At 41.0% G+C, this 26,514-nt stretch overlaps 1 protein-coding gene across 1 annotated transcript in view; it reads left to right on the top strand.

Annotated features, from left to right (window-relative positions):
* The window catches only part of LARS1 (leucyl-tRNA synthetase 1), a 45,785-nt gene that overhangs the window by 5,048 nt on the left and 14,223 nt on the right, over nt 1-26,514 (top strand). The window contains 28 exon segments of the mRNA XM_038413878.2: nt 3,711-3,798; nt 5,299-5,379; nt 6,807-6,947; nt 8,435-8,590; nt 9,992-10,027; nt 10,029-10,113; nt 10,553-10,620; nt 11,160-11,205; nt 11,208-11,226; nt 13,737-13,759; nt 13,762-13,961; nt 15,221-15,308; nt 15,422-15,498; nt 16,402-16,455; nt 17,454-17,594; nt 18,320-18,350; nt 18,353-18,396; nt 19,233-19,318; nt 19,404-19,469; nt 19,576-19,658; nt 21,166-21,304; nt 24,252-24,279; nt 24,281-24,422; nt 24,425-24,464; nt 25,192-25,219; nt 25,221-25,250; nt 26,384-26,435; nt 26,438-26,446. Coding sequence (XP_038269806.1) covers nt 3,711-3,798; nt 5,299-5,379; nt 6,807-6,947; nt 8,435-8,590; nt 9,992-10,027; nt 10,029-10,113; nt 10,553-10,620; nt 11,160-11,205; nt 11,208-11,226; nt 13,737-13,759; nt 13,762-13,961; nt 15,221-15,308; nt 15,422-15,498; nt 16,402-16,455; nt 17,454-17,594; nt 18,320-18,350; nt 18,353-18,396; nt 19,233-19,318; nt 19,404-19,469; nt 19,576-19,658; nt 21,166-21,304; nt 24,252-24,279; nt 24,281-24,422; nt 24,425-24,464; nt 25,192-25,219; nt 25,221-25,250; nt 26,384-26,435; nt 26,438-26,446 — 2,081 coding nt within the window.

Genomic DNA, 26,514 nt, shown 5'->3' with positions numbered 1-26,514 from the left:
CCACCAGCCACTGGTGCTCCAGGCAGCGCGGTAAGGGGGCAGGGAGCGGGGGGGGTTGGATAGAGGGCAGGGGAGTTGGGAGTGGTGGTCAGGGGGCGGGGATGTGGATAGCGGTTGGGATGGTCAGAGAGCAGGGAACAGGGGGATTGGATGCAGCAGGGGTCCCGGGGGGTGGGCAGTCAGGAAGGAGAGGGGGAGTTGGATGGGTTGGTGGGGGGCAGTCAGGGGCAGGGGTTCCTGGGGTGGTCAGGGGACAGGGAGAAGGAGTGGTTGGATGGGGCAGGGATCCCGGGGGGCAAGTCAGGAATGAGAGGGGAGTTTGGATGGAGCGGCAGGGGGCAGTTGGGGTTGGGGGGGTATGGGGGAGGTCAGGGAGCAGGGGGTGGTGGATGAGGTAGGAGTCCCAGGAGGGCCGTCAGGGGACGGGGGCGTTGGATGGGGCTGGAGTCCCGGGGGAACTGTCGGGGCAAGAAGGGGGGGGGGGAGGGTTGGATAGGAGGTGAGGGCCACGCCTGGCTGTTTGGGGAGAGACAGCTTCCCCTAACTGGCCCTCCATACAATTTTGGAAACCCGATGTGGCCCTGAGACCAAAAAATTTGCCCTCCCCTGCCTTACGTTGTACTGAGCCTGAGCTCTGATAGATCAGCAGGGGGAGCGAGTTATGAAAGTGAGGGCCTTCTGCTGCCATTCCTGGATTCAGTCCTAGAAACTGACAGCAGGAACATCCCTATCAGTCTTAAATGCTACAATGAGATATAAGGTTTCATAGATTCACATTAATAGATTGTAAGGCCAGAATGGACCATTGTGATCATACAATCTGACTTGCTGCATAACACAGGCCATAGGACTTCCCCGAATTAATTCCTGTTTAAAAAATTCCAGTCTCAATTTGAAAATTATTGAAAATGAACATTTAACAGTCCAGAGAGCCCCTCAGCCAGCTCTCTTAAAACTTGAATGCAAGTTATCTGCACATGCTGATTTAAAATTTCTAACTTTAACAGCTGCTGTTTAACATGCTCCTGAGTTATTGTTGGAATGGAAAGTGATATGACTACATCATCAGGCTTTTTTCCAAATACAGAACAGAAATATTTATTGAATACATCTGCTTTTTCTTTGTTGTTTACAATTGTCATTTCCATATGGTAATGGATCAATACCATTGTTCTTAATATAATTAGAAAAACTCCTTTTTGTCCTTAATTCTGCTTACTATACATTTTTCATTGTGCCCTTTTGGTTTCCTTATTAAATTTTTAGGATGTCTATTTCTAATCTATTTTAATTGCTATCAGTGCTCCATTTCTTCCACTTGGTATATGTTGTATTTTTATTTTTGTATGGCTGTTCTCACTTCCCCTCTAAGCCTGTTTTTTTAACCAGAGTAGCCTTATTTCTTGACTGTGGCTTCATGGGCATTCAGTAAAATGTTCTTAAACAGTTCCCAATTATCATTTATATTTTTGTGTTTAAATTCTTTCTCTCAGACAATTTGGCTCGTAATTGTTTTCAGCTTTGTGAAACTGACTTTTTTAAAGCACCCAGTATATAAAATACTGGTTTGGCCTTTTATTCTGTTTGCACAGAAAAAATCAAGTCTTGATTGCTTGTACGTATGCAACCACTAATTTTTAGTTCTGTGATCAATTCCTCTTTATCTGCCAAGATGAGGTCTAATTATAGAATTCCCCCTGCTGAATGCAATACTTTTTGAGTTAGGTGAGAGACCACCTCCCTGTTACTTTAGTCCCAGAATATTCAGAACTCTAAAGACTATAACTAGGGTCCTACCAAGTTCATGGTCCATCTTGGTCAATTTCACAGTCATAGGAGTTAATAAAATTGTAAATTTCATGATTTCAGCTATTTAAATATGAAATTTCATGGTGTTGTAAATGTAGAGGTCCTGACCCAAAAAGGAGTTTTGTGTGTGTGTGTGTGTGGGTCACAAGGGTATTGTGTTGTGGTTTTTTTTTTTTTTGGTTTTGGTTTTTTTTTTGTGGGGGAGAGGTGTACTGCTACCCTTACTTCTGCACTGCTGCTGTTGGTGATGCTGCCTTTAGAGCTGAAGAGCAGCGGCAGTTGGCCGGGAACCCAGCTCTGAAGGCAGAAGCCACTGCCAGCAGCAGCGCAGAAGTAAAGATGGCATGGCTTCTGAGCTGCTGCCTGCAGAGCTGGGCCCTCAGTCAGCAGCCACCACTTTCCGGCCGCTCATCTCTGAAGGCAGCTTTGCAGAAGTGAGGGTTGTGTGGTATGGTATTGCCACCCTTACTTCTGTGCTGCTTGTGGGGTGCTGCCTTGAGAGCTGGGTGCCTGGCTAACATCCGCCACTCTCTGGCTGTCCAGCTCTGAAGGCAGGGCAGAAGTACAGGTGCAATACTGTAACCCCCTTAAAATAACCTTGTGACCCTCCCCCCACAACTCCCTTTTGGGTCAGGATACCCAATTTGAGAAACATTGGTCTCCCCCATGAAATCTGTTTTGTATAGGGTAAAAGCACACAAAAGACCATATTTTAAAGGGGGGAGATCAGATTTCACGGTCCATGATGCATTTTTCATGGCCGTGAATTTTGTAGGGCTCTAACTATAACCAACAATTTGAATTGTACCTATAAGCTCTGGAGACATATCAGCAGAATATGACTTTGGTCTTTTACAAGACAGAGCCTGGAACAATAATAAATTGTCAACTAAAGTGAAAATCCGTATTTATGAGACATATGTTTTATCCACTCTTCTATATGGCTTGGAAACATGGACAACTTATGCCAAACATACCAAAAGACTAAATAGTTTTCAAATCTGATACTTGCATAAAGTTCTTCAAATAAGATGGCAAGACGGGGTGACAAATATGGAAGTGTTAAAATGTGCTGGTATGTCATTTCCTGGAATAGAAGAAAAGGAGTACTTGTGGTACCTTAGAGGCTGTTGATTAGTAAGAAAAGACTTAGGTGGCTTGGACATGTCAAGCGAATGCTGGATTACATGATCCTAAAGAGCATGTTGTGCTCTGAAACTTGTGAAGAGTCTAGAAAGAGAGGCAGACTGCTGCACAGATTTCGGAATGCTTGCAAAGATGATTTAGTATCCTTTGGAATCTCTGTGAATGATTGGGGAAAGGAGTGCAGAATGCTGCTCTGGTTGGTGGAGTCAGCTTGTAGATGGAGCAAGGCATTGCGAGATGGACTGGATCAAATTTTGTATGACCAGCTTCAGAGGAGGAAAGGATCTGCTGCTCGGATTCAGAGCATTGCTAGTGCGTGGGTATGACAGAACTGTCAATTGCGCATCGGACTCAGCAGCCATCAAAGAACTCATTGGCTCATACATCATGCTCTGTAAAGAGCATCAGTGCCATTGTTGCAGGTGGGGAAACTGAGGCATAGAGAGAGGTTAAATAAATGACTTATCCAAGGCTACACATCAAGTCACTGGCATAACCAGGATTAGAACTCAAGTGTTTCTTGGTTCCTTGTCCACTGGAAGATGCTGCATCTAGTTACACCTATTTTGTTAGAACAGTATTCAGTTTATTTATGAAGAAATTTTGTGGTTGTGGGTCTACAGTAGCTAAACATGCCTGTTTGTTTAATAGATTCATTCATTTAAAATAATAAGTGGTGCTAGGCTCTTATTCTGAAATTTACTTTAAAAGTTAGTTGTGGTGGTGTTTTAAACATCTTTTTAATCCTTCCTCAGTAAAGGGAAGTACTTTGTCACCTTTCCATACCCATATATGAATGGTCGCCTTCACCTCGGACACACGTTTTCTTTATCTAAATGTGAGGTAAGAATTTCTCTTTCCCTAATAGCTTTTTATTTTAATGCCTCTTCAGAGCAAATGTTGTCGAGCCACCAGAGTGCCTCACTTATTATTCTCTTGTCTTAGTAATAACAAAGTCTTAAAATGCCAAGTTTTCTGTTTGCTCTGCATTTTAATGTCTCGGTCCTTACATAAGGTGACACCAGTGTAACCACCAAAAGTAAAATGTTTCTAATCCCAGCAGATTGTGAGATGTTGGACCGTAAAGCCAGATCATTCTGATTATCCCTTCTTGTATTCTTTGTACTCCTATTTCAAATTCGTCATGGTTTTTAACAGCTGCTTTCTTGAATGAGTTAGAAGATTAAGGTCTGAGATTTCCAAAGAAACCTCAACGCATCTTTCTTTCATGCAAGCTCTAATACCCACGTCCAAGTGTTTTTAAATCCTAACAACTGTGCATGCACAAAATCTGCTATCTGTGTGCATATGTGTTTGTGCACACACCTGTTCATATCCAAAAGTAGGCTATTTTATGAAATTCTACCACTAGAGAGATGGTATAAAACAATGATTTCTAGTTATACTGGTTTTCTTAGTAGTGTCTGCTGAAATCCTACTGGATTTGAAATGTGGATGGCATAAGAGTTGCCATAATCACAACTGAAATATTTTTTCAAAGTGCAATGTTTGTGACTGCTGGGCTAGAGAAGAATGATACATAATATGGGAAAGAGGAAAGCTGGAATTCTCATAATGGTGCACAACGTGAATTCTATCCCTGAAGTTCTGAGAGATCACATCTTAGCTATCTTTGGTTCCTTCAGTTTAGTGGTGTCTTTTTGGCACTCATACAGACTGAACAGATCATGTCTTTCATGAATGTAATATTCATTGTTATCTACTTGACACTATGGTTTTTCCTCTTGTTGATCAGTGCCAATTGTACAGGAACATAAGGCTAATTCCCTTTCCTTTCTTAATATAAATATTTGTGAAGAAGAGTATTAGTCTAGATCATTAGAATAATTTTATAGAATTTCACTGCTTATTTAGTGAAAGTACTGTGTGTGTTATACTTAAGTTCATGCTCACCTTCCTAATGCACCGTGTCTTGGAGTCAACAGTTTATATAAAGTTTTTATGATACTGCTGTGCATTCTTTTCATCCATGGAAACTCAATGCTTTACAAACATCAGTCAGCCCAGTCTTGTGGGATCTGTCATATAGGTAAGTATTGATTTCACTTTTCAGGTGGGGAACCTGAGATAGAGACTGAATTAATTGCTAAATTGAATTGCACAGCAAGTCAATGGCAGAACTGGGAATATAGTCCTGACTTCTATTCCTTCACTCAGATCATTAGACAATATTCACTGCTTTGTGTATTTTTAGTAATTTTGACTGCAAAATGAATCTAAGTCAGAGGTTAAGGACTTAGTGTGTCAAGTCACCTGCTATAGCTTTTTGCAGTTATTGCTTCATATTTTTGATGGATGCCTTTTTTTTTAAACTTTCTGTAGTTTGCAGTTGGGTATCAAAGGCTAAAAGGAAAGAATTGCCTGTTCCCATTTGGCCTGCATTGTACTGGCATGCCTATTAAGGTAAGACTGCTCTGAGTTACTAAGGTCTCTTCAGCATAGTTCTGTATTTAAGTGAAGTTTTCAGTTAGCCCTACATTGCATGTTCGAAGTATTGATTGAAGAATGCATAGATGCAGTTTGATCTGAAACGTATCAATTTTTAGGATTTGTACGGTATGAAAGCGTGGCTGAATTTGAATGGAAAAGTATCTCTTGTGGGCATTTCTGGAAATGAACACCCTTGTCTCAAACCAAAGTGTTCAGATCATATTTACATCCTTTCCACACCCATGCTGATGTATGGCATCCCCTGTCATAATAGGTACAGACAATTCACAGTACTTGGATTTGGACAATTCCTAGGATGAGAATGATATTTTAGATTATAGTGGATAGGATTAGATCCTTGCCATGATAATTCTAGCTGACATGAATAGGATGGAATTGATTACTATGATGTTCTCCAGTGTATAAATATAGGGAGCTGGAGAGGTACATCTCTGCTCTGATGCCTTGTATATTTATTAATTAATAAATATATATTTCAATAGCACCTAAAGGCCACAACCAGTTTATTATGTACAAATACCTAATGAATGACTGCCTCAAAGATCTTACAATCTGAGTCATTTGGGTGTATCCAATGTTACCAGTGCACGAGGGCCTCAATTGAGAAACCTTGGACCTTTAATAATCTAAATTATGTTCTAAAGCAGAGGTCGGCAACCTTTCAGAAGTGGTGTGCCGAGTCTTCATTTATTCACTCTAATTTAAGGTTTCGTGTGCCAGTAATGAATTTTAACATTTTTAGAAGGTCTCTTTCTATAAGTCTATAATACATATATTCAGAGCCCCCCAGACGGGTTGCCAGGACCCGGACAGTGTGAGTGCCACTGAAATCATCTCGCGTGCTGCCTTTGGCTTGCGTGCCATAGGTTGCATACCCTGTTCTAAAGTTATTTCATAGCTGCAAAACTTACGAGCAAATTATGTCTTTGTTCCTGCATAGCCAACATTGCTTATGCACCTAGGACTATAATAAAAATGAGCAGTGACTAATATATTTTTTATTGATTAACGGCTAATAAGCTATCCTGATTATGACTGAGGCCTGATAATTGCTTTCCTATCTCCATCACTAATTAAAATATGAAGTGGAGGAGAATTTTTTCAATTCCTAGCCAGTGGTCAAAGATGGATAGGTTAGTGGTGAATTAGGGGGAATTAGTGAACTACAAGCCACGATACTTGCAAATTGTCATGAGTCTCCAGAGGTGGTTTAAATTGCTCCTGTGGAAAGGGAGATCAAAAGCTGAGTCCTGAGATAGAAGTATTATCAAATAGTCTTTCAAGTACATAAATAATTGATATAAAAATCAGTCATTGATCATTGTTCCAGCCTTAGCCACTGAGCAGTTCTGATAGGTTACAAATGACTTTTTATTTAGGCATGTGCAGATAAGCTGAAAAGAGAAATGGAATTATATGGCTGCCCACCTGAGTTCCCTGATGAGGAGGAGGAAGAGGAGGAAATGGCTGCTAGAAGAGAGGAGGAAGTGGTAATCAGAGACAAGGCAAAAGGCAAAAAGGTAAAGTTTTGTATCAAATCTTTCTGAAAGTATTTGTATAAATACATATGGGTACATAGCATATATACCTATTGCCATGAGATGTAAACATGCAGCTTTTTAGTGTACGTTTGTTAAAGCTATTTTTTCGCTTTAATGCGGTGCTTTAATGTTGGCTTTAAAAAGATGCTTTAATTATGTAGTCTTCAGAAGACTACGTAAGCTTTCTAACGATGAGCTTGCTTAGACTCTTCAATAGTCTAAGGGAAATGGAGTCTGCCCCCTCACTTGGGATGTTGAAAAGGTCACTGGACAAAGCACTTGAAAACACACTGTAGGAAACAATCCTGCTCTGTCAGCGTGATGTATTAGACGGCCTAATTGGTAGTTCTATCTCCAGATTTTCTGATGGCTCTCTGGGCTAAACTGAGAGTCAAACCCTGACTAGATGTATCAAGTACAACCATATTCAAACAAGTGGTTTATCAAATAAACTGTTACAGAGATTTATGAATTTGGAAAGATACAAGAAATATTAGAGCCTGGGAAAACTAAAGTTTTGCGGGTGTAAATTTTGTTCCACACAGATTAATTCTATGAATAATAATCATTAGATAATTGTTAGATAATTTGTGAGCAAGGATTGGGACACAATCTGTTCTCTCCGTGTGTGTGTGTTGTGTGTGTGTGTGTGTGTGTGTGTGGTAAAACAGCTCTCTCTGTAAGGCTTTGTCTACACTAGCAAACTTGTGGTGTTCAGAGGTGTTAAACCCCCTCCCCTCCGAAGACAAAAGTTTTCTCTACAAAAGCGTCCGGTGTGAACAACGCGTTGTTGGCTGGAGTGCTCTCCCCTGCCAACAAAGGTACTGCCGCTCGCTGGGGATGGACAACTTTTTTGTCGGCCAGGAGAACTCTCTCCTGCTGACCAAAGGAGCAAGCTATCACTGTGTGCTTTAGTGGCCGTGGCACAAACCGTCTCACTAAAAGGTGTGTTGTGTAGATGAAAGCCTAATTTGGCCTATGGCAAAGCGATATTTGGTTTTGTTTCTCACAAATCTTCAGTCTTAATTTCCAACTATTGTCCCTAGCATATGCGAGCAAATAAGGAGCAGAAGAGATTATCAATCATCAGAAGGATCTAGAGCAGAGTTACTTAACCTTTTCCTGCAAACGTATCTTACTAGACCAAGTCCTCGCCTGTATCAGTCAGTGCTTGCTAACTGCCCCACAGCATGCCCTTATCTCTGAAAGTATTTGGACTGATCTGAACTTCAGTTTCTTGGCTGCAGCATGTTAGAGTAGACACATGAATGTGAGGCCAGACGTGAGTATATACCAGCACCCAATCGCAGTGTATCCTTATTAAATCAGAGAGGGCAGCCAAAATAGCGGTACTAGTATGCATCTTAGTGACTGGAGATGTTATGTTAGGATTGAATGATTCCTGCAGGAGAAGAAAACAGTGGACATGCTTGGATGTCTTTTGTTCACTATACTTGTCTTTTTAGAGTAAAGCTGCTGCCAAGACTGGCTCTTCCAAGTACCAGTGGGGGATCATGAAGTCTTTGGGTCTCTCTGATGAAGAATAGTGAAGTTTTCAGGCTGAGCATTGGCTTGATTACTTCCACCCTGGCTCTCCAGGACCTGAAGAGCATGGGCTGAAGGTACATGTTTAAATCTCAAATGCTGTTACAAACATGAATTCTCTTACTGGTTTTACTAAATTAATGTTGAGATCTCTTCTCCCCTTGATGTGTTTGCCTAACATTAGTGGCAGTGCAGTAAGTATTGGAACATCCAAAGTGCTATAAAGCATTATTAAGCTTCACAATATTCTTGTATGATCAGTAAGTATTATCTCAATTTATAGCTAATGCACAAAGATTACTTGATACACCGAAGGTCACATAGCAAGACAGGAATAGAACCCACTGTGTATTACCCCAGAAGATATGTCAAATGCTAAATTATCCCTACAGTTACTTCCACATCACAGGAAACTCTCAGTGCCAAAATGCTCTTTAGTGATGGAATTCCTTCATGTTTTAGGACCCTGGCTTACTAGTGACTAGATAGTGGCACAAGTAATTGATAGGTTTTGTTTTGCTATCCATGACTTTCCGGGGGTCAGATCCTGCCCTGGTGGTTGATAGCCAAAGTTGTTGCTGTCTCACGTCTGTGCATTGATTTGTTATTAGTACTAATGTGGCTCCTTTGGGAAGTCTCTGTAGGAAAATCCAAGGACAGAATGTATATTGAAGACAGAGCTGCATCAACAACCCTTGAGGAGTCTCTTCCATGTCACAGTTGAACTCGCTGTTTTTCTAACTGGTGGGAAAACTTCCACTTTGTTTCTCATGGCTGCACCTGTTCTGTGGATAGAGAGGAGGTCAGATTTTAGTTCTTTTAATGTAGCCTTTTCACCATCAAAAACTTATTTAAATAAATTAACAGACCCCCTCACATTAGTTATTTCTCTGTATTTATTTAAAAAATGCCATCTCCCTGAGCTTCAGGGATCGAAGTTTGCTTCTCCATAAAGGACTGTTGTGTGGTGTGTGTGTACGATGTGACTTTTATATAATCATACCGTATTTTTCTTTGAAGATTTGGGGGTGAAAGGTGCTACAGATCATTTATATGCACTGCCATATACAGGCAGTCCCCTCGAGAGTGTAGCATAGCCTCCAGGTAGATAACATGTGCAAAACACATGCAGAGGAGAAAGAGACTCCATAAAGAACATCAGATAAATATGTCCCCCCCACCTGGTATTACAAAAAGTGCCATAGAGCACACGAAGACAGAACCCAGGCTTTTGGAAGGTCTTTTCTGAAGACTCATATGCAATCAACTGCATAGACTTTGTAGATATCATACAAGTGTCAAACAATCAAGGGGTGGTTTTTTTTGGTTTTTTTTTTTTTTAAATTTCATGGAGCAGGTACCCTTGTAGGGTTGAATAAGCATAGCAAATGAGTGAGATAAAACAAGTGTCTGTACGTGAGTGGTTCACAGAAATCTTTGGCTGGATATGCTTACCTGTTACTTGCATATCTTTTCAGGTGGATTGGAGACGTTCTTTCATTACCACTGATGTTAAACCCTTATTACGACTCATTTGTACGGTGGCAATTTTTAACATTGAAGGAAAGAAATAAAATTAAATTTGGGAAACGGTAAACATGCTCTCTTAATTTACTAAGTCTGTACTATTAAAAACCTAGCAAAAAATGTAAATTTTCCCCCATGCACTGCTTTAAAAAATTTGGTATAATGTGTGTCTCTGTGACTTAGTTATAATCATTTTGTAATTTATACAGACTCACCCCAGCAAGTCCTCTGAATTCCAGATGTCCCACTGAAGTTAGTGGGGCTACTATGCTCGGCAAGCTGTCCAATGGGGTCCTTAAGCATCAGGGGTGAGGTTTTTAAAAGCTTTCAATATTTACCTAACTTTGCTTCCATTTATATCAGTGGTAAGACTCTCTCATTGACATTAATGTAGCAGAGTTATGGAAGCTGAGTGCTATTGAAATCCCACCCAAAGTTCTTTGTGCAGGGACCTTGTCCTCCCGTCTGTAGATTGCCATGCATACCCCTAAAATAATTACTGTGTTTCCTAGGTATACATATTTATTCTCCAAAAGATGGACAACCTTGCTGGATCATGACAGACAAATGGAGAGGTAATGTGTTTATGTTGACACAGGTTCTTTGTATATTGTAGTAACTTTTAAATAATGAAGATGTATGCTCTATGCTGAAAATGATTATTAAATATATTTTCATGTGACTTATCTGATTCTCAAGCTATTAATACACGGGAAGCTTGGATGTCTCTAGAAAAAATAATTGTTGTGACACATGCAATAGATCGTGTTAACTTTAGCCAGGTTTCTCTGAGTGATAATCTGGCAGATGTCCTGACTTTCATAAGGGCATGAATCAGTGCCCCCTGAAGTCCATTCATTTACTTAGTGGGGTAATATAGCCTCAATGAGTAAGGTGTTTGGTCAGTAGGAATAAATAGGACTCTAGTCCTGCAGTCTGCATGCTGCTAACTCCCATTGACATCAGTGGAGTCTAGTTAATTTAAGGACTCCAATATAAGATCCTGAAATAGCATTGAATTGTGCTACTACAAAATGTAGAATTGATTTTTGGGAAATGGTACTTTTGCTGCATGAGTAGACTTTTAATTGACTAATGGTCTGTGTGTGTGACTCTTAGGGTGTTGGACCTCAAGAATATACGTTAATAAAAATGAAGGTGGTAGAGCCTACCCTGCAAAGCTAAGGTAGGTCTCATATATTCATGGATTTTCAGGTCCAGAAGGAACACTAGGTCCTCTAGTGTTTACCTCCTGTATAACACAAACCACAGAATTTCAACCGTTACCTCTGCATTGAGCCTAATACCTTGTATTGTGACTAAAATGTATTTTCCTGAAAGGCATCAAGTCTCCTTATAATGTATTTAAAAGAGGGATCCAGTCTCCTTAAAATAAATAAATAAATAAAAAATAAAAAAGTTGGTCAGGAAACTTAAGTTGAACTCAAAAGCCGTTTTTAATAAATATTTAAATTGGTATAGAGAAGTGTGTAGTGCAGAAACTTACAGTAAAACATAATTGTGCAATATTGTTTTTTTCTTCATTTTCTTATGCCACCTGTCCAGTTCTGATTTTTTTTCTCTCCTGTATTAGATATTTAAAATGCACTTCCCATAGACTCAAATTTTAAGGCCCTTGGGGACCATCATCATCATCTATATGACTTCCTGCAAATCACAGTCCAAAACCTCACCCACCCACTCCTGTAATGGACCCCACAACATCTAGCTGCCTTACTGGAGTTGTCAAATCATAATTAAAGAATTCAAGTTACAGAGAATCCACCATTTACTCTAGTTTAAATGAGCAAGTGACCTTTGCCTCATGCTGCAGAGGAAGTAAAAACCCACCAGGGTTTCTGCCAATCTGACCTGGGGGAAAATTCCTTCCTGACCCCCAAATATGGCAGTCAGTTAAACTCTGAGCATGTGGCAAGACCCACCAACTTGACCCCTGGGAAAGAATTCTCTAACTAGAGTGCCCTGCTCATCTAGTATGTCCTCTCTGGCTGGGTGGGTATACTTGCTACTGGCAGTCACAGATTGCCTACAATAGCATGTGCATCATCGTATTATCCCCTCAGTAAAGTTATCAAGCTCAGTCTTAAATCAAGTTAGGTTTTTTGCCCAATTGCTACCCTGGGAAGTCTGTTCCAGAACTTCACTTTGTCTAATTTCAAGCCTAAACTTGTTGATGGCCAGTTTATATCCATTTGTTCTTATGTCAACATTTACACTGACTTAATAACTTCTCTCATCTGTGGTGTTTATCCACTCTGAAGATTTATAGAGAGCAATCATATCTCCCCGTCAATATTCATTTGGTTTTAGACTAAACAAGAAAAATTCTTTGAATCTCCTCTCGTAAGGTAGGTTTCCTTTCCTCTGATCATCTAATCGCCCTTCTCTGCACCTTTTCCAGTTTAATTAATCTTCTTAAACATAAGAGACCAGAACTTCAACACAGTATTCTGGATGAGGTTCACCAATGCCTTTGGGAAAAGGCAATAATACTTCTCTATCTCTACTGGAAATAACTTGCCTGATGCATCTAGGATAGCATTAGCCTTTTTCATGGTTGCATCATATTGGTGTCTCATGACTCATGCTGTGATCAGCTGATGCACCAGACCTTTCTCGTCACTTCCAACTGATAAGTCCCCCAGCTTATAGCAAAAAATTCTTGTTGTTAGTCCCAAAGTGCATGATCTTGCACTTTGCACTATAAATTTCATCCATTTCTATGACTTCAGTTTTCAGGATCCTCCAGATCTTGTGAGATAGTCCAGTTCTACTCCCAACTTTGTATCATCTTGGAAATTTTATTAGCACACTCCCACTTCTTATGCCTCAGTCATGAATGAAAATGCTAAATAAGATTGGTCCCAAGTCCGCTCCCTGAGAAACTCCATTAATAACTTCCCTCCTGCCTAACGGGTCACCTTTCAGTATGACTTGTGGTTGTCTCCCCTTTAACTAGTTCTTTATCCATCGTTTAATTCTCACATTAATCCCCATTTTCTCCAATTTAACTAATAATTTCCCAGGTAGAACTGTATCAGATGTCTTACTGAAATCCAGGTAGATTAGATCTACTGCATTTCCTTTGTCTAAAAAATCAGTTATTTTCTCAAGAGCTCAGGTTGGTCTGGCACGATCTACTTTTGTAAAACTATGTGTATTTATTCCCAATTACCATTTACCTCGGTCCTTACTACTTTCTCTTTCAAAATTTGTTTTCATACGTGACAGAATGTCGCCTGTGTGCGCTCAATTTCACACCTAGTGAAGTAATTGACAGTTTACTGCTCTTTATTCCTCTTGGCCAATAGTGTCCTTTCCTGGAAGAGAAAAGGCTTTGGCTCAGATTTTTCAAAAGTGATGATTTGAGACTTCTTAAAAGGGGTCTGATTTTCAGAAAGTGCTGACCATCCATCACTTGAAAATCGGGCTCCTTTAAAGTGTCTCAAGTTGGGCATCCAGCTTGTGAAAGTCTTGTTTGTTATCTTCAGTCAGTGATTCATGAATCTGAATAAGACTCACTAAATTCTACAGTATTAGATTAAGTGAAAAACGCTAATAGACCATCCAGATTCAATCCCTTACAGAACTTTCCTTAGGGCTAGGGTAGCTTGTGAGTAATTAGAATCTGTATAACTCGAGTTTTCTTATTTTAATGTGCTCTATCTTATTTAGTGGCCTTAAAGGAAAAAATATCTTCTGGTGGCAGCTACTCTCAGACCAGAGACCATGTTTGGACAGACTAACTGTTGGGTTCGCCCAGATATGAAGTACATTGGCTTTGAGACTGTGAATGGGGATATTTTTATCTGCACCCAAAGAGCGGCCAGGAACATGTCCTACCAGGGCTTTACAAAAGATAACGGAGTGGTACCTGTTGTCAAGGAGCTGATGGGAGAGGTGAGCATCTTGCAGCTTATAGGCCAAGTTATGGACTCCTGCAGGAGTTGTGCTTTGCCTACTTATGGCATACAAACTTGATGACACTTTAATCTTTATTGGTAGCTTTTTGGTGAGTGTTAAGTGACCAAATAAAGAATGGGGAGGAGATTACCAGACTAGTGCAGCTGTTTAATCTATGGACAAATGTGTTTGTGTTGCCACAATCGTATTTGAGAACTAATGACACAAGTAATGTGTGTTGCAGTATGTAAAACAGTGACTCATTATTTTTGCTACAAAGAATGGAAGGGAAATAATAGTTAGTTAGAATGAGTTAAATGAGTCCAATACCATTCTCTACTGAAATACCCAGTTCACCCTGGGTGAGAATAGCTGCTTCCTTTGACTGCTCCCTATGTTCATGCTTTAGAATGATTGTGCCAGGTTTTCAGCATATTTAGTTTCACAAACATTGAATAAAATGCTGACCCAATGGCATTTATTCAACATAACAATGCAATATGGGTGTGCCATTCTATCTCAGTGTCTAACTAGAATGCCACCTGCTAAAACTTGATGCACTGGATCTTCTGACAATGTCCTCTGTGTTACTAAGTCACATGAAGATAGAATCCATATAAATTGGAGGTGGGGAAGACTGCTAGAACACCTACTTCAACCCGTTGTCAATGCATGAGTGGCCTTGACAGTATGAGTGCTTTTCCAGTCCTTCATTCAATTTAGTAATACATTTCTGAGGTCCTTCCTCCATTTCCTTTGGGAGACTGTTTTTCAGTCTAATAGACCTCTGGAAGTTTTTCCTGGTATTCAGGCTTTAACCCTCTTTCACCTAAATGTGTCGCACTAAACCATTCCATTCTCACCTTGCTGTTTACATTTTTCAGTTCTTTGGAGACAGTCTCTCCCGACTCAACCACCCTTTTATCAAAATTGTTTTGTGTCTGGAAAATGGGTTTAATCCTCTGTACTGTTCTCCAGTTCTAATGATTTTTGTTGCTCTTCTCTGAATTCCTTCCAGAATCTAGTACTTCATTTCCTAGTAATGAATGACACAGTCCATATACTGTCCCACAGAGTGATACGTATGGTATCTAGTTACTTTGCAGAAGAAGGGCTTCTGCACTTTGTATTGTGTCATGGCCTTTTAATTTATTTATCTATTTGTATTGTGTGGGGAAGGCCAGCTGGGTTTAAAGGAACATCAGCTTAGCCAGGCCAAGACAGTGCTCCTTGTTCTAAATTCCTCTCTTGCACAGGAGATTCTTGGAGCTGCACTCTCTGCCCCTTTAACTTCCTACAAAGTAATCTATGCTCTTCCTATGCTCACAATTAAGGAAGATAAAGGTAAGATAAAAGTAACATTACAACATCATTTTCTTGAATGAGCCTGTTCATTAATTCCAAGTTTCAAAATATATATTAATTGATTTTTGTTACCTGATTCATTTTTTTGCAAGGCACTGGAGTGGTCACAAGTGTCCCATCTGATGCTCCTGATGACATTGCAGCCCTGAGAGATTTGAAGAAAAAACAGGTCAGCCTCTCATTCAGATCTGTATTGCTCACAGTTCATTTTGAGTGTTCTGAGTGGCAAGAACATTGATAAATAAAATGGGGACAGTTTTTTTGTTTTTTTGTTTTTTTGTTTTTAATTGATGAAACTTCCATGAGTGGCCTCGAAACTTATGTGCAAACTTAAGTGTACGGTGTTGCAGACTTTAGTTTGGAATCCACTTGTAATAATATTTAAAAAAAATCTGATCTCCAGTATCATTTTCATGCAGACTTTGGAAATGATTTTGTACCACAACCTCATCACTTTTATTATTTATAAGTGGGGTTGACAAGACTGTTAAGGTGGAAATTAGTACCAGGGATGAGAGGGATTTCTCTGGTGTGCTCACTTGGCCATTAGTTACTAGGTTGAGACCACTATACTCATTTCACATAAACCACATAGCAGCCATTTGATTATATAGTGCCAAAAGTGTGCTAGGTGCTTCAAAAATAAGTGAGACTGGTTCCTGCCTGAAGAGCTTAAAGAGCTTAAAGTCTAGATATATTGATTTTCTAGGTAGTGTGGTACCTGAGCAGCTAACAACTGCTAATGTATTTATCCTCACAACACCCTATGCAGTACAGAAATACTATTTTCCCCATTTTATAATTGGGGAAAATTGAGCCACATAGGGATTAATGATTTGCCTGAGACCAACTGGAAATCGATGGCAAAACTGGGGGATTGAACCCAAATTTCTTAATTCCCAAGGAGTAGTGGGCAAATAGGGTTGACAGCACATCTGAGAACATGATATATTATTCATTCAGAAGGATGTTCTTTTTTTATGGAATTAACAAAAAAAGCAAGTTTTTAAAAAAAAAAAAAAAAAACCCTCTGTTTTATGGTGTGCTTTTTTTTTTTAAACATCTTTTGTAGGCACTAAGGGGGAAGTATGGAATTAAAGATGAAATGGTCCTGTCTTTTGAACCGGTGAGTGTAGCTAAGTGTGTGTGTGTCAAATATACAAGGCTTTTTTTACTTGGATTAAGAGCTTGCATGCCTTTCAGAAATTTTGTTTTTAAAATCCTTTATTAGTCAAAAGAGCTTGAGGCATTAGCAGAACTTGCCCTCATAGTTGTGAAACTGCAGTTGTTAGACTGAGGCCTTGAAGTAGCAAAGCTCCATTACTTTGAATTTTTTTTACACAAAATACTATTTTGTAGCAAGTGCTACTTTGAGGCTGCAGTTTAGAGTTTGAGTCTCTGTGAGTTAAAACCTTCTGTGATGATCTTGATTTAATGGAGAGTATATTATCTGCTCCATGTAAAGTGCTATAGCTATGCCACTTCTGTTATTGCTAATGGAATTTATGGGGATTCAGCCATGTATGTCATTTTGAGAGTATAAGTTACAGCCAAATACATCTCAGATTTTCTGCATTGCTCCTGCTCTTCTCTCAGTTAGCTGCTCAGTACTCCTTGTCTGTCTCATGCACGGGGAAAAAATTGGGTTATTGCTCGCGACATGCTATCGGGAGTCACTCTGGAGAGTGCCAGAAATTCCTGATGAGTTTAGTGGCATTGTGTTGAATTTTTGTAAAATTCCACCAAATTTGATTAGCAGTAAATTCTGGAAAGTAGCACACTATGTATAGAACAGCAGGAATTCAAAGACTGCTGTAACTTTGACAGCTGCTTTTCATAGTGTTTTCTCTATAATATCACTTGCTCTGTGCAAATCATACAAGTATAAACTTATGAATTTTCACAGCTGGGAGATATGCCTTTCTTTCTCCCCTCCAAATCCTGGTTTCAATTCCCATGTTGGTGGTGGATTGTGAACATGGAAGAAAAACACACTTAGCTCTGCATTTTCTTCGGTGTACAATTTCCACTGAAGGCTGCGAAATTCAAGAGTCAATTACCTGCGGAACTTGTGTTGCATTCACACATTTTGAAACAAATCCTGACAATACCATGCTATCCCAGGTACCCATCATCGAAATCCCAGGCTACAGCAGCCTTTCTGCTCCATTGGTCTGTGACGAGTTGAAAATCCAGAGTCAGAATGACAAAGAGAAACTTGCAGAGGCTAAGGAGAGAGTTTACCTGAAAGGATTTTATGAGGGAGTAAGTAACTAGGCTTCCCTAGGTGTGTTGTGAAAGATTTTTTTTTTTATATTGAAGTTGATAAACATTTGAAAGGAGGCAGATGAATTAATAGATTAATAAATCGGGAAGGTGAAGGTGTATGGATTTTTTTTGGGGATGTGGGTCGGGTCCTTTGAGATTTTTTTCATGGCCCCCATTCTAAGGAACTTCCCCTTAGGTGAGCCTCTGAATGTGGTATGGGGATAGTGTAGAATCACAGTTGGGAGGCTGGAGGTGTGTCTGCCTCAAGATGAGGCCCACGGTATGGCCACTGGATGCACCTTTCTCAAGAAATGGTCAACATCATTCCAAACCTTGACTTGAGGAGGCTGGTAGAAAATGAAAGAAGGGTGGTTCTTCCCCATTTCAGCTCATTCAGTGGGCTTCTGTCACAGTGCCCTAAGCCTCGGCACATCTAAACTATTTGCAATTCAAAGATCAATTTCCTGTGTGGCAGGGCTGTGCATGTCCAGCTAGCCTTCCTGGTTTGAATGCTCTTAAGTAAAACACATAATGTATAATATATATGTGGAGTTAAGGGGATATTTTTTTTTAGGCAGATTTTCAACATCTAATTTTTAAGGTCCATCATAAGTCACAATATCGGTATTTCTTGGGCTCCAAAGAACTGGTGGTTTTACATATTACTTGAAACTTAATCTTTTTAAAAAAACCTAACTTCTGCAATGGTCTCTCCCTTACAGATAATGTTGGTGGATGAGTACAAGGGGCAAAAGTCCAGGATGTCAAAAAGCTTATACAGAAGAAGATGGTGGGCAATGTATGTGGTGGTCTGGATACTGCTTTCCAAGATGATCATCTATCTTTCCCATAGCAGGATAGTCACTAAATAAAGTATATTGGCTTGTTTCCACAGAAGCATTGCCTTAGATGCTCTCTGGAAAGAGCAGTAACAATAGAGTACAAAGTGATGCTAAAGCAAAGTACGGTATTTTAGATAAAGAGAAATGTATTGTATTGTACCTGATGGATCAAGTAGGAAGAGACGTCTGATTTTTTTTAGCTTTGTGCGTACTGCCTTAATAGAGGCATATCTTATGGCCTAGTCATAGCCCATAGAATCATGGTGATAGTACGGAAAAGGCTTCAGTTATTTAGTCTATATCTCTGTCAGTGCAGGATCGTTCCCTTCAGTTTGCAGGATGGTGCTCTACTCTTTTCTCTGATACAGAATATGGGTGTGGAGTTAAAGCTAATCACTCACTTCTGTCCCATTCCCCATTTGTCTAGTTTTTGAGGATTTGTGCATCATATCTTAACGCCTTGTTTTACACATTTTTACCATCTGTACATAGCTTTAAACAGTACAGACTTGTGCTTCTATAGCACCTTTTAACTGAGAATCGCCACCATTTTACAACATTATATAAAATAAGCCGACAGCCCGCAATGCTGATACAGGTGATAGTATTTCTCTATTTTGCAAATACCAGACACAGAGAGGCTGAGGCTCGTCTAAGGCATCAGAGTAAATTGCTGGCTGAGTTGGGATTATAATGGGGGTTATTATTGGTAAACTCCTTTCATATAATGCCGTATGTGTTATATGTTATATCTTCTTTAAAGGTATAATATACCTCTTCCCTTTTATCTCAGGGTGAAGCAATGATTTATATGGAACCCGAGAAACAAGTTATATCGAGGTCCATGGATGAGTGTGTGGTGGCTCTTTGTGACCAGTGGTGAGTGAAGTGAAATCCTTAACCCATCCCTCTGTTGCACCCTTATGTGAACTTCTTTATTCTAATTATTTTGCTTGATCTTCAGGTACCTAGATTATGGCGAAGTAAACTGGAAGAAGCAGGCAGCTGACTGCTTGAAGGATCTAGAGACGTAAGTTATGGGAAAGAGATGGATAAAGTGTAGGTCGGGAAGTGGCGTGTACTGACAGTGTAACCCTGAGGGAGACCAAGGATTAATAATAGTCTGTTCCACATAGGTATTGTGAAGAGACCAGAAAGAATTTTGAAGCTACGCTGTGCTGGCTGCAGGAGCATGCCTGCTCAAGAACGTATGGCTTAGGTAGGCAAAACACACAGCTTTTCCTCTCTTCCTGCTTGAGGAGAGTAACTCTCACTTTTTCATCCATTCCTGCTTTTCCTGGTGAGGGTTGCAGTAGCAGCATGGAGAATAAGGAGGACCAGACCTCTCTTTGCTCCGCAGCAGGTTCCAGCTCCTCCTGGGGGATTCTCCAGTGTTCCCAGGACAACTGGGAGATATAATCCCTCCAGTGTGTCCTGAGTTGGCCTCAGGACCTCCTTCCAGAGGGATATGCCTGGTAAAGTTCCAAAGGAAGCCTCCCAGGGGGCATCCTTATCAGGTGCCCGAACCATCTCAGCTGGCTCCTCTCAATCCAGAGGAGTAGCGGCTGTACTCTGAGGCTCTCCTGAGTAGCCGAACCCCTCATTCTGTCTTGGAGAGTAAGCCCAGCCACCCTGTGAAGGAACCTCATTTCCACCACTTGTACCCACAATCTTTCAATCATTACCCAAAGTTCATGACCATAGATGTGGATGGGGATGTAGATCAACCTGTAGACCGAGAACTTCATCCAAGGACTCAGCTCCCGCCTCACCACCACAGATCGGTTTGGTGCCTACATCACTGTTGCCGCCGCACCAATCCGTTGGTCAATCTCATGCTCCCCCTTACCATCGCTCATGAACAAGACCCCTAGATACTTGAACTCTTCTACTAACGGCAGCTACTCTACCCTCACCTGGAGAGGACCTAATTCCCACACTAACCTCTCAATTAGATATTGCATTAGTTGTAAAATCACTAGACATACTTATCATTTTACATCTAATACAATATCTAATTGAGAGGTTAGTGGGAGGAATTAGGTAGGCAGAACAGAATTACCCCAATTAGAATTTGACCCAGGACATCAAAAAGATGACACCCTTCCACATAACCTGAGTTAATCAGGAGCTCTTATATTTTTTTAAATGGAAACACCACCCGCAATAGCAAGCCTCCCTCTCCCCTCCCCCCATCACCATACACAGCCCATTTGTTCAGAGATGACATAGAAGGAACCAGTACCATTTCCTGCATCACCTGGGAGTTTTCCTTGCAGGTTTCTCATCCAGACCCAACCCTTCTTAGTTTACAGAATAGGATCCTGATACAAGACCACCTGACTCAGTATGGCAGCAGGCCAGGATAATCTCTTTCTATGAAACATGCAGAGCAAATGATAAGGTGAACAGGTGCTTCAGTTTGTTGAATTTAGAAGTGAGCTGACCATTGCATTAGGAAAGCTAAGGGCAGTCCCTGAAAGGATTCCCTCTGTCTTCCAAGATGTTCAAGAACAAAAAACAGTTACAACTGGCCCATTCTCCTGAGTAAGATTTTCAGAAGCACTGAAGTGATTTGATGGCGCAAGTCGAATTGAAAGTCAGTGGGACTTGTGCACATAAGTCACTCGGGCACTTTTGAAAATCCCATCATCTGTTGTGAACTCGACAAATTGGAATTCTGGCCTGTGCCTGGTAATGAGCATCTTTTTTGGATCTTCTTATAGGTACTCGTTTGCCTTGGGATGAGCAGTGGCTGATAGAATCCCTCTCCGATTCCACTATCTACATGGCCTTCTACACAGTCGCTCATCTGCTGCAAGGAGATGATCTGCGTGGACAAGGAGATTCTCCGCTTGGCATCAGGTAAGGGATACAGGTTGGTGCGGAATGGTATGTTTCAATATAGTTCCACTCTGGCTCTTTCCAAAGGCATAACTTGTAGGCCGACTCTTCAGATCTGTGCTTAGAGCATTATATATAGATAGTAGTATAGATAAAGGCAGAGCCCCGATTTAGCAAAGCTTTTAGACTGGTAGTGTTGGAGGAATTGGGAAGGACACAAGGGAGTCCCTCCAAGGGCAGCTGAAGGAGGTCTGTTTGCAAGTAACCTTCTTTGCTCAGCACTTGCTGCCTTCAAATGGAAACTGCATGATATTTTGGTAACTGAATGGTTTCACTGTGGCTCCTGCAAGTACTTCTGTGGTACCTGCTAAAAATCTGCTTTGTAACCTCTTACAATCTCAGCAAATTGCAGCTGGTCCCCGTCTACATGCCTGCTTCTGGGGATATAGTGGACAAAGATAGGTCTTGCTCTCAATCACAAATGAACCCACACTAGAGACTGGCGGGTTTCTAAGAAACTGGGATTTTTATTATGCTGCAGCCAATATTTATTTGGAAGGCTTCTAGCTTTTCCTCCTCTGTTGAATCTGAAGGATTTTTTGACGTTCCAAGAATAGGTTCACTTCTGGGGTCTGGCTCATATAGTAAGTGTCCTCTGAAAGTAGTTGTGCTCAGATGTCTGCCAGGTCTGCGGCTCCATGACCTCTCAGAAGGGGTGGCTGAGGGCTGTGACCTGTGATTGATAGTTTGTGTTCAGTCTTCTCCTCAGGACAGAAACAGCCAAGTGTCCTGCCCTGCCACTCTCCCTTCGAGGCTGGGGCTTTAGTTTAGTGTTTCAGGTGTTCAGGAGAGTAGTTCACTTATGCATCTGAGAGACTAGAGGGAGACGTGGAAGCTTTGTGCAAATAGTGGACGGAGGAATTAGAGAGGGAGTGAGGGGAGGTATTCAGACTCTGCTGGCGTGCAGGATGGGAGCTGATCCCGTTCGTGGCTGAAAAGGAGGTTCTTGGGGTTTTCTACTGGTTCCTGGGACTCGCAGTGGCCTTTTTGGTACCTGCTCCCCAAGCCCGATCCTGGGCACTGTGGAAGCTGCTTCAGTCCTCTGGGTCTCACTCTCCATCTATGTGTGCCCCCACACCCCCCATGTGCAAGTTTAAGTGGCAGGGCAGGAGCTCATCACAATATTTCCACTGCAGGGGCACTAGCCTTTCCGCCCCCCCGGTTCTGTGACCCCTGTACACATCTGCTTTGGAGCCTTGTTTGATGCTTTAGTTTATCTTGGAAGGAATTCCAACATAAGTACCTGCAGCAAAAACTAATCTTTAAGAAGCCTGCAGAAATTCATCTGACTCAAAGACAGACCTCTAATTACATAACAGAAAATATTTTTTGCACTAGGTTGTCTGGAAACAAGGTTTAAAGTGAGCAATCTGAATTACATTGGATTTTAGATGCCTCTGTAAACTATCGTGTGCTTTGCCTCGTATAGAACATCTAAACATCAAGGTTTGCAAAGCACTTTTTGCAGAGAAATTTAACAGGGATGTTTAGGGATCACTTCACCCATTGTTATAGTGCAGCGATCTTTGGCATGAAACATAGCTGTGGAGTAACAGCACACATCTCTAACCTGTAGGGTAGGACAGTAACTGAAAGCCTTTCAGCATATATCCACGCAGAACTATGAAATTTTAAAAACTGCCCATTTTAGGGAGTAGACTATAGCCTGGTGATGTCTCATATGTGAGCTGTAGTTTCTGTCTAACTTATATTGTTAGCCTTTGATGCTGAGCAGGGGCCAAAAAAGAGTGGTGGAATTGAAACTTTGGGAAATAAGAGCAGGTAGATTCTAATAAACTTCAGTTGAAATCCCCCATAAAATAAAGTGCCATGGGATCTTGAATGACTGCTGGTGACTGGACCTTGGCTTTGGTGTTTGATCTCCACGGGTAGCACGTTTGTTCTAAAACTGCTGTCGTCCTGCCTCTAATGGGGTTATAGTATATGCCTTTCATCGTCAGAAAATGTCAGTTGTGTGGGGATTCTGTTCTTGGTCTGCATTGGTAGAGTCTGGAACTGCTTGCTAGGAGGCAAAATACTCTCTGAAGTGGGAGATTGCCTTGTGTTGTTGACAAGTGATTCCCATCTTTTTCTACCCTCTTCGTGACCATTATGGGGAAGGGCTGACCCTTATGAAGGAGATTTAATCTTGTCCTCTGCCAGAAGGATGGTAGCATGACCTGTGAATGACCCACGGCATAGAGGCTTAGGGAGGACTTAGATTCTGGTTCTGCATTTTTCAGGATAGTATTTAGCCCAGACAGTAATGGAGAGAGAGATAAATCAAGTTCCAGGGCATTAAAGTGTTTGTATCCCCCTCACTTTACAGGAGTCAAAGGACCTGTCAAGTAGAGAGGGGCATGGCTGAGACAGGACATCCTGAGTTCTGAGCCTTGCTCTGACATTGACTCAGTCCTCTGATTCCATGGGCAAGGCTTCTCTGGGTACATCTGCATTGTACAAAAAACTCCCCACAGCAGTGAGTCTCAGAGCCTGAGTCAGATGACCCTCCCCTCATTAGGTGTTGGAGATTAAGCTCCAGTCTGAGCAGGAATGTCTACACTGCTATTTTAGTCCCTCGTATGAGCCTCAGTCAGCTGACCTGGACTCGATGCTTGCTATTGCAGTGGGTTTTTTTTTGTTTTGTTTTTTAAAGTGTAGATGTACCCACTCTCTCACTTTCATGACCTGTAAAATAATAAGAGTAATTAGCTCATAAGGACTGTTGTGAGAATTCATTGTTATTGTTTGTAGCTTACTTTGAATTAGTAAAGTGCTAATTTTTGAATTAAGTAGTGGTAGGCCTCAGATTCAGGTTTTGTTAAAAACAAACATCCTGATTTTAAAGAAAAACTAACTGCGCGCACATGTATGTGTTCTTTATTAAGACGTTAATATTTCTATGCAGGGCGCATCAGATGTCCAAAGAAGTCTGGGGATTACATATTCTTCAGGACTGCTCCATTTCCCAAGACACAGATTCCAAAGCAAAAGTTAGACAAGCTCAAGGAGGAGTTTGAATTTTGGTATCCTGTGGATCTAAGAGTCTCTGGCAAGGATCTCGTCCCAAACCATCTATCATATACCTCTATAACCACGTAGCCATGTGGTCAGATCAAAGGTAAGTTTGGAAGCGATGTCAAGCAAGCGTGGAGATAAAATTACGAACACTCCAGCCTTGGTACCCCCGTCAATGGCTCTTGACAGGATGTTCTGTATTTGGGATTTGGGTGAAATCATGTGTTTTTATTAGTGGGCTTTGTTGGAAGTATGTGTATATACCGTCAAGACTAGTGGTTCTCATATTGTGATATGTGAGCTTAATGTTCCATCCATTCACTTCTCAACAATTCTTTAAGAAAGTGATATGTGAACCAATAGAGTTTTTGGGAGCTGCTGATCAGGATCATAGCAGAAATGGGGCAAATTTCCTCTCTCAAGCATTCTTAGAGCTCATAAGCTTCTTCTATCAGTAAAGGTGTGTGAAACAACTGGCTTTATCCATTGCTATTGGTCCCTAATTTCATTGGCACTAGATTAAATTAGAAATGTAATTGAAAAGAGGAGATGGTGGGGGTAAGTGGAGTGTAGTTTTTTTTTAAAGCTCTGTAGTACATGTTTTGAATTGTAGTAGCAATAAGGCTTAGCCACCTGTATTGTAGCTCTTTTGTCTTCAAAGTGACAACATTAATCCTCAAGATACCCCAGTAGGTGCCTTTTTTTGAAGGTTCCACTTAAAAACATGCCCGTTCCTATCTGAAATCACTAGACTTTTGGTCTTTTTTGAAGAAAAAAGTAATTGCTTTTTAAAATAAAATATACTCCATATTTTGTGTCTTCAAATGCAGAGACAAATGGCCTGTAGCTGTGAGAGCAAAATGGACATCTCCTCCTGAATTCTGAGAAGGTACAACAGTTTTTCATCTGGTATTCTTGGATGGTCAAGACAACTAGAAACTCCTGGGCCTGCTTCAAAAATCTCTTCAGCAGATTAATCAGGGCAGCATTTAGCATGCTGATTACCTCCTCTCGTGAAATGCCTCAGTTACCCATCTTCCAAAGCAGGAGCCTGCCTTTCTTCCATTCCATCTGTCTAGGTTTTCATACCATAGTGTCTGACCACTTATGGTCCTCCACAGATCATCATAGCATACCTGATCTGATAATGCTTGTAAGTTTACCTAAGGTATCTGCTTAATTCTTCAGAGTTTCAGGGTTACCTGCCTTTATGGGAGAGTTCTTATGTCCGGATCTTATTACAGTACTTTAAAGGTGCATTTCACTTTGAAGTGAAAGTGGGGGAAAAGGGGAAAGTTTATACAGACAAAATTGATTTACTGAATATGTTTTGTCAAAGTGAATAAATGTGCTTTAGCCTCAGGGTATAATTGTCAAAAATGCCTAAGTGACATGGGGTATGCCCACACTTCTGTCAGAGTTGTGACTGCAGCACATGTAGAAATATTTGAGCTAACTTTGGTTTTAGCAGACTTGTATAACAATAGCAGTACAGGCAGTAACCAGGACTGTCCATCTCCACCCAGGTCCCTAGGAATGTACTCGGGGTGGCTAGCCTGTGTTGCTGTTCTGGCTTCACTGCTGCTGTTCGAGCTAGTTAGATTAAAGATAACTCAGCATGTCTGCATGTGCTTAAGGCACATCTCTGTTTGCAGTGTAGACTGGGGCTGTGCCAACACTGCAGAGCCCCCTAATGTAGATGCAGCCTATGCTGACAGATGGAGGAGTCTTGCCAGTGTAGAGACACTACCTCTGCAAACCATGTTAGCTATGTTGACAAGCCCTTTATGGAAAATGGGAGACTGAATCAGAAGCTGAGTTTGGATGTCTTGCATGGTAATGCAGAGAGCTAATTCCTGAGCAAAGCCACAGAATCTCTTTTATCTATCTTGGTTATCAGTGACACACAATCCTGCCCGCTTAGGCGGGGACAGCTTGTTTTATTTGTGTCTTTTCCCCCTTTGTTATCAGACTAAGCAGCATGAACATGGTCAGAATTCTCTTGTCTGTCTTCTCTTTCAGATGTCTAAATCTACAGGCAACTTCCTCACCCTGAGCCAAGCTGTTGACAAGTTTCTGCAGATGGTAAGTGCGTGCTAACTTGCATTTTTTTTAGTGATGCTAATTTTTGGGCGTGTCATGCCATCTTCCAA

Source organism: Dermochelys coriacea, chromosome 8, assembly GCF_009764565.3.
Source record: "Dermochelys coriacea isolate rDerCor1 chromosome 8, rDerCor1.pri.v4, whole genome shotgun sequence".
In the NCBI taxonomy this organism is placed as follows: Eukaryota; Metazoa; Chordata; order Testudines; family Dermochelyidae; genus Dermochelys; species Dermochelys coriacea.
The sequence above is the reverse complement of the archived record's forward strand: the minus strand, read 5'-3'. Positions and strand labels throughout refer to the sequence as shown.